This window comes from Blennius ocellaris, assembly GCF_963422515.1.
Source record: "Blennius ocellaris genome assembly, chromosome: 17".
Classification (NCBI taxonomy): domain Eukaryota; kingdom Metazoa; phylum Chordata; class Actinopteri; order Blenniiformes; family Blenniidae; genus Blennius; species Blennius ocellaris.
This window is the reverse complement of record NC_137666.1, coordinates 5,089,586-5,102,090: the sequence shown is the minus strand read 5'-3', so window position 1 is coordinate 5,102,090 and position 12,505 is coordinate 5,089,586. Positions and strand designations below refer to the sequence as shown.

Below are 12,505 nucleotides of genomic sequence, written 5' to 3'. Positions count from 1 at the left end.
AAGTTTGCGTGGGAAGTGGCGTACGCGTCGTTCAGGACCCATTTTGTGGGTAAAGCATCGTTTATAAATGGGGCACCAGGACTGAACATTACACGGACAGAAGACACATCAAGATCTCTTTCCATCGCTCTATAAATCTCAGCATATCGTCAGCATTTATAGGAAAATATATACCTGCCATGACGTTGTTCTTTAAATCAGCTGTGAATGACAGACTGTCCAGATTTTTCCTCTCCTCGTGGGGGTTTGTTCATCTGATTTCACCGTAAGATCAGATTCCATTTCACTCATCTAAATCATCTGAAAAGAGTTTCGAGGTTTAAATGTTGTGCATCATTTTGACCCCAAAAGGAATGCCTTGTTTCAAATATCCTGAAACTAACACTGGTGGTCCTGTCGTGAATTAAATTACTTTTGAGTAATTTGATCAAATTATTGCTGCTTTATTAGATTTAATAACATCTTAGTGTTCGAATATTGCGACAAAACAACTTCTGTTCCATGAAACTCAAGAGGATTCATTACATTTAAAGAGCCAATCGAAAAAGCCCTCTCCCTTTTCCTCCCAGATGTGCAACATGAAGAAAGTTAACTAAAGAAATATGGGCTAAAAAAAATACAAGTCATTTGAGTCCAGGTCCAGATTTGCAGCGAACATGTGGAAGTCAGAAGAATCAGACTAAAATCTGTTTAGTTCTGTGTTGCGTTATTAAGTTTGGATTAATTGAATATGTAATGTTGCTAAGTGTTGTGTTAATGGTCTGAAGACGAGAAATAAAGTGGGGAAAGAAAAATTAAAATGGACAGGTGTGTGATTATTTATACTTACTAATTACTGCAACCATTTCTGACCTAAACAGATGTGATTATTTGCTGCCATTAAAAAAAAATCTGAATCTGTCCTGACTGAGTATATATATATATTAGCTATATCCAAAGGCAGCAGCGTTATGTTAACATTAGCCTTACCTTAATCCTTTTCTACTTTAAAGTCTGCATGTTGCGAGTTTGTTGATGCTTTTTTCAACTGCAAACATCCTGACTATGGGAATGTCTTCCTCCAAATGCTGAATTTTAAAAACCCCTTCTCTGAGTGGTAACCAAGAACAATAATGCATGACTTCATACTCACTGTGTCAGCAACATTATATTAGGTACAACCAGTGAGGCAGCTCTTCTATAAACTCCACTTCTACCGACTCATAGTGCAGAAACTTAACATTTAACAATTGAGTCAAGACAAGCCCAAACACAGTGGATGGCTGTCGGGCTGAGCGTCTGTCTCAGGTGCAAGTCACCCGTTCATAAAGTAGCTGTGAAGAGAAGACGGCACACACACTGCGGTACATTATCGTCGGCATTTGTGCAAATGGTTTAAAAATGGAAATTGGGTGCGGCTTGTGGAGAGAGCTCCGGTTGATGAGCGGAGTCGTGAGGAATGTGGCCTCTCTGTATGGTGGTTGTTGCTTGAAGCTCATATCGGCACAAAAGCTTTTTTTTCCTTTTAATCTTTTAAAGTGTTGCACAGGCCGAGAAATACTTCAGCAACTGAAGATGTGGATGGAGGCGCCTGCCGATTATCAGGTAACGCGAGGCCACGGGAGAATTCAATCCGATCCGGTGGTGCTCATTGTGAAGTCTTCATTGCAGCTTTGTTGGCCGATTCCAATGCAGACCAACGTCTGGCTTGTTACAGCTCCTCCAGATAACGAAAATGGTGAGCAACACCTAAAAGAAAAGGTGGAAACGCGTTTCAGGTACGCTGAGTCACAGCGCCGCGCCATCAGCACTTTGTTCGGGGCGTGAAATCCATCCCTGATGGGAGACAAACGATCTGAACCGAGAGGCCTAAAGTCGAGTTTGTTTGTTTCGTGGTGTCAGAGAGCGGAGTCGGAGCGGTGTGCTACTGCTGCACCAGGAGCGTTTCTACACATGTTTACAATCCAGGGATAATCCTGCTGGGGTCCTCCATTCATCCTGTCGGGGCTTACGTGCAATAATGACCAGCTCACTGTACATAATCCTGTTTATTACACAAGCACTTCACCAAAGTGAGCTGCAGGAACATGACGCTAAGTATTGTTCGAATCACTTTCACTTTTGTGCCGGTACAATGTAGATTACCGTCGCAGAACTACACACAGGTCTCGGGTTTTAAATCATCCGCCGGGCCACTGGGCAGGTGATTATGTCTTGCAGTGAGCAGAAATCATCGTCATTGATGTTTCTCATTTGAACGTTCATTACGGGGAACGTCCTGTTTGGTGGATGGCCTTTCCCACTTACCCTTTTCCTAAAGACGACTTAATAGCTTTTACAACTCGGCTGGCCGGGAGGTTGTAATGGAAATCCTTTGTTCCACTGTCCTATGCAAACTGGATAAGAAAGGTGCTTTATTCTTTTTTTTTTTTTGATTGGGGAAAAAAAAAAATCTGACTGACTTTGATTGTTAAAGCTGTGTCATTTGAGAAGAAATGCCCTTCCTGACCTGTGGTCACAAGGTGTCTGATTACTGCAAACTGAGCAATGTGGTAATTATTATTCAACTGAAAAAGAATATATATTTGCAGATAAAAAGAGAACCAGTTAAAATAAATGTGGACTTCTTTATGAATATATGTGACACATTTTTAAATCCACTACATCCATGTTATCGACTACTGTGTTTGGTACGTGCATCGTGAATTCATAGAAACGATAAAGGCATGAGACTCATGGGATGACAGTTTGATCTGACTTTGAGGTTTTGTTCGTGAAGCCTGCTGGAAAAGACTCATGGAAACGGACCGACAGTCTTGAAACAACACGGCTGAATTTCACCGCTTCTTGGAAGTGAGGTCAAACTGAATGTCAGTGACAACCGGTCCGGCATCTTTATAATACCGTTTGATTTCCCCGGGAACGTGTGCAGAGCGTCTCGTACTCCTCCTGCCCTTTCTCCCTCCCTCCTGTTTTTTTTTTCTTTCTTTCATTCTTTCCTTTGAACAGCTTCAGATGTTTTGTTGTGAGTGAAGGAGAGACGGCGAGTTCTTGCTGCTGGTTTGACCCATCAACAAGCTGAGCACGGCGACCACAGACAGAAGCAGGTAGAGACATATTATATAGTAATTTATTAATTTTGGGCGAATGTCTTCTGAAGGCCAATGTACAGCTTTTTACCAGAGCCATAGTACAATACTCTATAATTACAACATTTACAGGTGTTGTCTTTGTACATCAAACAGCGGGGATGAGCTGTGAGGAGAACACAGAGCGAGTGAACACAGGCACCAGAAATGAAGCAGAAAGAGTCGCCGTCAGCCGCAGACTTCGTCCAGTTTCAGTTTGTCATCTCTTTACAGCATAGCGACTGACAGGGATTACCAAATACTCTCAAGCAAAAAGCATTGAAAAAAAAAAAATATATATATAAAAAAAAAAAAAATCATCATCCACCTAAATATTAACACCCCCTTGGCATTAAATTCATAGATACACTGTCGGCAACTGTTGTCGGCCTGAACAAAACGACTGGCGTGGAAGCAAGAGTCACACGGGTTTCATTCACACGAGGAGCTTTTAAACTCCTCACTCGCACTCATTTGTATTCCACAACAGCCGTCCTGTAATAGAAAAAGATAAAATATGCAAATTTAAGAACGTGGAGTGCATCGAGATAGCGATTTGAAGGTTAAGATTGATTCAGCAATATCCAACGGTTTCTCCATCCCGACGAGAAGGGGAGAGAAACATTTTTTTGACTGGAGCCCAATGAATAAAAGGTTACGGGAAAAAGCCAGGAGGGAAAGCGGGGCCTCGGATTGGCCGTCTCGAAGCTCTCGCTCGACACGTCGGAGAACAAAGCGAGGGTTTGAAAGAGGACAGCTGCTCCAAATGTTTGAATATAACTCCTAAATGCTGCCGAGGTGGCTCCTTTTTGTATTCTTCCAGTGAAATAATCTCCTCCACCTGTTCCACCTGAAAGAGAACACAACTGTTCACCTGTGTGTTGTGGGGCTCCTGCCACAAAATAAAAGTTCCCGCTCCTTGAAGCGAAACCAGAAGCGAATTTTGAGTCGATGCAAAATGAATTTGTTTGGATTTGAAGAAGCATTAATAATTTATAGAGCCACTTCCAAATAATAAATAAACAAATGAATAAATAAACAAGCAGGCAAGCAAACATCAACAAACACATTTTCCCAGTATTTTTCTTTTCTTTTCTTTTCTTTTTTTTTCTTCTCCATATAAATGTCTGGTAATCCAGTGTCTGTTTCTGTGATGTTCTTGAAAAATAGTCAGATACAAGTTACTTAACTTGCTGGTTTTTCTTTTGTTGTTGTTTCTTTGAGTTCTTTTTTTTTCTTCTCCCTCAAAGGATAGGGAACAGTGTGTGGGTTCTGCATGTTGGCTGCAAGCTGTAAACAACTTGCTCCAGTCAAACAGGTCACCAAACTTTTGGGGGAGCTGAAGTCTGGCGAAATCAGGCAGGTTTGACCCTCCTGCTCGTCCACGCCGGCAGACCAAAGTGCTCGCTCCCGGACTCCGGGAAAGTCTTCCTGTGCTCGAAACTCTCGGCTGACTCTCTTTCTCTCAGACCTGATCCTTCCGGCAATGAAAAAATACATTTTTAAAACTCTTAAAACTAGCCTTTATTCTGCATTTTGCCTCTCGAAAGAAGTTTGAGTTTCTCTGATGTGCTTCGAGATCTGCCGGGGATTCAAACACGCCTGGAAAGTCCACGTGATTGATTCCGTGAGAAGGGCTTTTTCTGCACTCGAGGAACAAACCAAAAAACAAAACAAAACGCAGGACGGTAGGGTGTTGGTGAAAACTGGTCTCTGTCCTGGCACAGTGTTTGATGCCTCTGAAGACGGGGGGGGGTCCCCGACACAAAAAGCCCAGAAGGCCCCCGGCGGTACGCGCTGCTGGGGCTAAAGCACGGTGGCGTTGTGGCCCTCCATCCTGGGCAGCCTCGGGTCCTGCACCGTCCCCATGGTGACCAACAACGGGCGGCTGTCCTCGGGCATCCCCGGCCGGGCCAGGGACACTGAAGTGGGGATAGAGGGCCCCCGCTGGAGGGTTGCTGAGGAAGTACCCTGAGGGGGCGGAGGAGGGGGGTTGGTGTTACCGTGGGTGGCCTCCAGGGGGAGGCCCTGCTCCTGGTAGCCGTAGCCGATGTTTCCGCACGGGAAGCGTCTCAGTCTGTAGAGGGGAACTGGGGGCAAGGCGGCCGAATCCAAAAGCAGAGGCGACTGGGTGGCGGGCGGGGGCGGTGGGGGTAACAGTGGCCTGCAGAACCCCTGCTGCTGCTGCTGCTGATGGTGCAGCAGCTGGAGCTGGTGCTGCTGCTGCAGCTGATGCTGGAACTGCTTGTGCTGATGCTGGAGACCGAGAGCCCCCGCCACCTCGGCCACCGTTCGGCCCACGTGCTCCTGCCCCTCGCCGGGGACCCTGGCACTACTGCCTCCCGTACCCCCCACCCCACCCTGCCTCTGCTGCTGCTGTTGCTGCTGCTGCTGCTGCTGCTTCCTCTGCTGCTGCTGCAGGAACCACGAGCCGTACGTAGGATTCCACAGACTGGTGCTTTTGCCGTCCTTCTCAGACGGGAGGCCCTGGGCAAAAGCCAGGTTGATGTGGCCCCCCTCAGTGGCGGGCTGGGTCGTGACGTGAGGCCCCTTGGCTGTGAGCATCGAGGGGGCGGCGCAGGTGACCGTGTTGGTGGTCGTCATGGCCATGGCGGTCTGTGTGTGAGGCTGCTGGTGCTGGTGGAGATACGGCTGCGGCGGAGCCGGCGTCTGTGCTTTGACCTCCGAGGCTGTGCTCGTGGCGACGGCGTGCTCCCCTCCCCACCGGCTCTCCTCTGTCGGGTAGGACGGCGGCGGCTGTGGCGCCTCTCCGTCAGGCACCTTGGCGTTCACAAGCACAGTCGGAGCCGACGGGTCGTCGGTGCACACGGGGGTACGCTCTTCCTCTTCCGGAACGGGTCCGTACTCCACAGGCAGGAGCATCGTCACCACGTCCGGGTCCTGGAAGCAAAAGGAGTCGATGAATACATTTGTCACACAATAGTCAGGTTTTTGGGCACCGACTCTGAGTGGCAGAGTTCAAACCGACAACCAAGTGATTGTTTTAGACCACATGATCGCACATCAGTGGACAGATTAATAATGAGCGCCGGCTCCTGGAACTGGTGTGCACATCCACAAATAGCGGTGCGTTAAGTTGTTCGCCCTTACTGCTAGGCAACCAAATCGTGTGAGCATGAAACAATTAGGACCTGAAATCTCATCATGCCGCCGATTAATATTAGGAGTGAAGTCATAGAGTAAACTATGAAATTAAGTTGATTCTTGTTTTGTTCCGTCAACAGTTTCACAGTTTGATACAAGTATGTTTCTTATCAGTAATGATAAAAGTCGTAATGTTATGCATCGGAAAATGGTATTATTGTTACAGTGCTAATTGGTTTTCTTGCTAATCTGAATAGAAAACTACTGCAGCACCAAACACAGACCTCTTTAGGGCGGTGCCACAACTCAATGGGAAACATTTCATGGCAAGCCAATGGCTTTTTATGGAAATACTAGAAAACCGAAGGAAGGTATTTTCTTTCACCACGTGGCTTTTGTATAATCCCGCAGTGTGTTCCACCTCCTCACCTGCAAGCAGTAGTCGATTCTCTCCAGGATGGTTGAGAAGTTCGGCCGGTCCTCAGGCTGGTGCTGCCAACTCTGAGTCATTATACGATACCTTGAAGACGAACAAAAATGGAGCAGACACACAAGGTCAATATATATATGAAGTTTTACGTTGTTTATCAAAAAGCAAGATTAAGACCCATATATACTTTGTTTTTTATTTTGAGTGTAGAAGTACATAAGAAGTGATGGCAACGGTGACAAAGACTGCAGAGTGATCAAACCTTGAACTGTACTACACCCAAACACTTAACGGTGATTGAGGAACAAGAGCTATAATGAATAAGATAGACCTTGGATGTCTTACTGTCTGGCTTAGAGGCCAGTGCACAAAATCTTACTGCAAAAGAACTGCACGGATATTATCTGGATGTACCCATCAGATCTCAGTCGGATCCCAATATGGACTCTGGAGTCTTATTTTACAGAAGCTCTGGATGCAATCAGGTGAAAATCACATCAGGATGCGAGACACATTTGAATGGCAGCTTTAAACAGGGTCTCATCACAGTGTGGACTCAAGTCCCGCTGATGTGCTTTCATCCGTGTCCTGTTGCGAAGCTCACGAGAACTCGGGTGTAATGCGGCATCACAGGGCCATATTCTTTTATTTATTTATTTTTTTTGGAAGGGAAGGGAAGGTACACGCTTACAGGGAGACGAGGCGGGTGGCAAAGCGATACAGCAGCAGTAATCTGCAAAGCTGTGGCCGACAGGTGCGACGGATAAAGCCGGGAAATCACAGGGAGGCCAAAGTGCAAGCAGACAGCCAATACGACATGGGGAGAGAGAGCGTGTCTGCCGACATATATATATATATATTATTATTATTTTTTTTTTTTATATATATAATAGAGTTCACATGAAAGGTAGTGTATTAGAGAGCCAGCCAAGAAAATATAGTGTGATTTGGAAATGGTTTTTAAGCTGCCTATCATCTCCCCATGACTTTGACCAAATTGAGAGGCGGACATGAAAGAGGAGCATTCGCGTGGCTTCCGTGCTGAAAGCACTGAGCACAATCTCCCGTTAAATTTTCTTGACACCTTCTCGGTCACAACTTACATGTCAATATCAGACAGCTATCAGAGCCTTTCCAGTGTGCGTGTGTGCTTTTGTCTGGATGTATGACACGGCCCAACCATATACAATAAAGCAGTCTTTCCTTTTTAATATTCACATTTGGCAGAATTGTAATGAGACCTCAGAGGGTTTGAATGCATTCAGCATCTGGGTCACTGCGCATAAAATCAGCAGTTTTGCTCAAAATGTCCCGCCTGACCATCCTGGATTTCCTTCAAATTTTTTGTGAAATGTTGTCAGTGCACTCAGCAACAAGCAAAGAAATGTATAACCTGTTGAAAAAAAGAGGTGTAGAGTGCAGGAGTGCAGTTCCAAATCAAGCAATCATCCATTCCAACTATTCTGATTTATGCACAGGGATTGTTGGACACTTTCATTTTAGCATGTATCTTATCAAAAGTGTCAGAAATATGAGGGCTGTAAGCCAACAAACAGCGATTTAGAACGCTTCAGGCACAGGTCTAATTACTGATGAATACTTTGACCATTTTTTACATTTTATTTTATTCATATTCTGTTAAACCCAACACATACCGTGCATTATTTCCTTTAGTTTCTGAAATGAGTGAGCTCTGAAAAACGGGTAAAGACGAAAGCTCTTCAAAACCCACAATTTTCCAAAGACTGGCATGTTGGACTTCGAGATGGGATTACTGAATTCTGTAACATCAATCATGATCAATTACAGTTTCTGAAATGAGTGAGCTGTGAAAAACGGGCAAAAGACGAAAGCTCCACAATTTTCACAAAACTGTAATTGATCATGATTGATGTTACAGAATTCAGTAATCCCATTTCGAACATTCAACATGCAGATTTCTTCAAAGCTTTACTCCTCTTTGCAAGCACCTTTTTATTTAAAAAAGAAAAAGAAAAAAAAAAGACTCGTTCTCTCAGAATGTGCAAAAGACCAGAGGATCTAAAAAATGCACTTACACGGGGCCGGGGCAGTTTTTGGGCGGGTCCATCCTTCCGCCGTTGGTGACAAACTCCAGCACTTCCTGGTTGCTGCGGCTGGGATATGGCATGTAGCCCAGCGAGAAGATCTCCCACAGCAGGACCCCAAAGGACCTGGAAGAGCAGAGGAAGATCAGTTATCCTCGAAACAAAAGGACACTAAAACATTATAAATTATAAGGTGGGTGAAGCTTTAAAAGATGAGAGCAAGGGACGAAGCTGGGGGCGAAAAGAACAACAACAACAACAAAAAAAAAAAAAACAGAAGAGTGAAGGACAGAGCGAGGTGAAAGACAGGTAGCGTCGGACGGAGGCGGACAGGGTCCTCACCACGTGTCTGTTTTTGATGTGAAGATGCCCTCCATGAAGGCTTCGGGTGGCATCCACTTCACTGGTAACATGGCGCGGCCTCCCTTCCTGTAATAACTCGCCCTGCAGACACACACAAACACCTCAACAATAAGCGATGCAAAGCAAATACACAGGTCCACCCCCCCCCCCCCCCCCCCCCCCCCCACCCCTCCCCACTATTACGCAAATGCACCCACCCAAACACAGGGAAATACACAAAACACAAACACACCCGTGAGACTCTTGGTGAATATTTGTGATACTTTTCTTCGACGGACATTAAAGAAAAAGAAGGATTCTAAATGAAAACCAACCGTGGTTTTTCAGCACTATCACCATGGCAACAACACTGCCCTCACACACACACACACACACACAGACACGAGTGTGGAAATAGAAGAAGAAAAAAATTCTCGGGTCGAGCAATTAATTCTGTGTTTGTCAGTGTGGGCATCGGCACTCTGATCCTATCGCCTGTCCTGCTTTCCAACATGTTGCCGAGAAATACCCTCCAACAAATATATATATATATATATATTTTTTTTTTTTTCTCTCTTTTAAGGCTGCCTCACGCCTCACATTATCTGAGAAATTATCTGATGGACTCTATCTGATTTTTCATGTTGATGGAGGTTACGTCCGGTTCGCGTCCTCACGCCGGGCGAGCAGCAGAGCGTGGGCGTGGTTGAACCCGCGTTATCGCCCCACTGAATTATTTGGATTCGAGAGCACTTGAATTGGCTCGGCCCGCCGCTGCGGAGGCGGAAATCTGTTTGCCCCTCAGTAATTTTGTCGTAAAAATGTCAATTTATTCCCCGCGTGCTCGTTTGTGAACACGGCGAGTGCTTGATGATAAACAGGATGGCGCGGCGGCGGCAGGCTGGACGGCTGCCAGTCTCAATCCCCTGAGGGTCTGTCCAAAAAAGGAAAAAAAAAAAAATGAAGGCGGCACTCATCCGCACAGCTGCCGCACGTGGCTGCACCGGACAGCTCTGTAATTATGGCGGGCAGCTCCCAGGTGGAACCGCGAAGGGAAAGATGGAGGAATCATATCCAAACTGGGCACACGAAGCTTCGCCGGAATATGGAACGAGAAGCGGAGAAGATCGCGGATCTTGGCAACGCGGATGCTGTTCGGGCCGCATGACCTGTCACGTCTAGTCTACAGTCGAAGGCAGATTCGAAGCTCACCTGAGGCAAAAAAAAAAAAAAAAAAGTGTCAGAAGTTGTGCTAAAAGCTGGAAGTGACGTGTAAAATCAAATCCAAAAATAGTGTCGGAAGAAGTGCCAGGAGCCGGGAAGAGGCAGACGAAAGCAGGCAGGATTCGCATTCTCACTTCAGTCACTTCCCCAACCCCCCCCCCCAAAAAAAAATCATTTATTCGAACCTCAAATCAGTGTTTTGTTTTACAGCTAGTACCTATAAGGTAACTAATCTCTCATTCAGGTGAGGTTGTTGAAACGTCTCACAGTACGAAGCGAAAGCAAACAGTGGGAGGCGACGCTCGTCGTTTGCTTTGACTGCAAGTCTGCGGGGGATCACCGGGGAGAGAGGAGTGCAGAAGATAATGCGGCGAAAAGCAAAATATATACTTAGCAAACTATTGGCATAAGATGTTACCCTTGAGGGGAAATTACACACGATCAATGAAGCAGAGAAAACAATCACTGGTGGAGTGTGTTAGCTTGACAGATTAGCTGAGAACTACACTGCAGGGCAGCGGTGCAGCAGATCTACGCCTTAATCTGTCACCAAAAAAATAAAATAAATAAAACACAGCTGGAATCAGTTCCCACCTCCATTTTTAGGCTTAAGATAGGATGGAGTCGTGCCGCCGCTCCTCGGCATCACTTTAATGTTCCATCCTAATCAGGAGGGAACGGAGAGGACGAGGACTGGCTCTGAGTAGCAGCGGGTTTTGTTGCTTTGATTATATTGTAGTGACGATGAATATGTGCATGTACTTGTATGTAGTTTATGATTTCCAAAATGCTCTTCGTCACAACATGTTAAAATGTGTTTTTACAGCTCGGGTGACTGATGAGAGTGACTGACGGCCTCATCGTGTCATAGTGAACCATAGTGTCTGACTTACTTCGGGGCCTTTCTATGCAGAGTTTGCTTGTTTTCGTTGCGAATGCATTGATTTTTCACATGTATTTCTTCAGTTTCCTCCCATTAAACACGCGTTTCGGGTTGACTGGTGACTATAAACTGCCCAAAGGTCTAAATGTGCGCTGAATTGTCCGTCTCATGTTTGCTCCCTGCTTGACCTGCCTGAATTATGCCTTCACCCACACTCAGCTGGGATTGGCTCCAGCACACCGTGACCCTCGAGTTGAATAAAGCAGCAGATGAATGTCACTGTGACTAATGGTAACACATTCAGAGCGGATTAAATGTTTGAATGACAGATCATCCCTGAACCGTTCACGCCATTCAGGTTAATACATTTTGCGAAAAGTAGGTGAAATACACACATACAAGCCAAAAAATAAATAAATAAATACAAAAACATAACCATCGCCCTAACTTCTGTTGGTGAAGGAAAAAAAAAAGGTCTCCCTGTCATTACATACATACATAGTCTTCATACGATGTATCTTACATTAGCATAAAAATAAACTCAGACACTTTTTGTTTGCCCTCTGCAATTGAAATTCAACTTATAAAAATAGACTACCTTCAACACTAACTTCTGCACATGACGCCATGCGGCCACATCCTGCTGAACTGTTTGAAAGAAAATTGAGAGATGGCAAGATGCAGAACTTCAGACTGATAATCCGCCTATCAGTGCATCAACCCTTTATTTATTTCTCTCCCGCACATTTATGGAAGTGCTTATTACTACTACGCCAAACACCGCCAACAGACGGAAAGCTGAGCTGCAGATTAGCGAGGCTTAAATACAGTCTCGGGAAAATCTGCAGCTCGGATGGAGGTGTTTTCTACGTGTGTGTGAGCGGGAGGGACACCGGGAGATAGAGAAGCATTAAACCAACAGTCAGCGGCACGGCAGCCTGAAAGATAGCGGCTTGTACCCGAGGACACAGTGACGGCGCCTGATGTCGGTTTGTGCACATTTTCATTGCGCATGTTGGCGCGTGTGCATTAATACAGCAATACGCCAGTGAGCGTATTGCTGTCCCGCCGTTTGTCGCTCGTTCGTGTGTGAATATGGTCAGTTTAGGTAAAACAGCGGTTTCCTTTGCGATGGCACTGCAGAGTGCTCGTCGTAGCGGCAGCTGTTTACCTTTGCGAGATTACTGTCTGGCGGCTATTGTTTAGCCAGCTTTTTATTTACCACTGCTGCTCGAGCGTGCATGAGGAAGGAAGTCGACGGCGTGCCACGTGCCCGTGGCGCTGCTATCAGGATGTTAAAAGGCTGACATTAAAACGCGGCGCTGGTCTCTCTCTCACTGTGGCGTCG

General features: G+C 45.8%; 1 protein-coding gene across 1 annotated transcript in view; it reads right to left on the bottom strand.

Annotated features, from left to right (window-relative positions):
• Positions 1-4,913: 4,913 nt before the first annotated feature.
• Positions 4,914-12,505, bottom strand: part of alk (ALK receptor tyrosine kinase) — a gene marked incomplete at both ends in the record, with an annotated part of 437,915 nt that continues 430,323 nt past the window's right edge. The window contains 4 exons of the mRNA XM_080512279.1: positions 4,914-6,008; positions 6,642-6,732; positions 8,700-8,834; positions 9,051-9,152. Of these exons, the coding sequence (XP_080368405.1) occupies positions 4,914-6,008; positions 6,642-6,732; positions 8,700-8,834; positions 9,051-9,152 (1,423 nt within the window). The remainder of the gene's footprint in view (positions 6,009-6,641; positions 6,733-8,699; positions 8,835-9,050; positions 9,153-12,505) is intronic.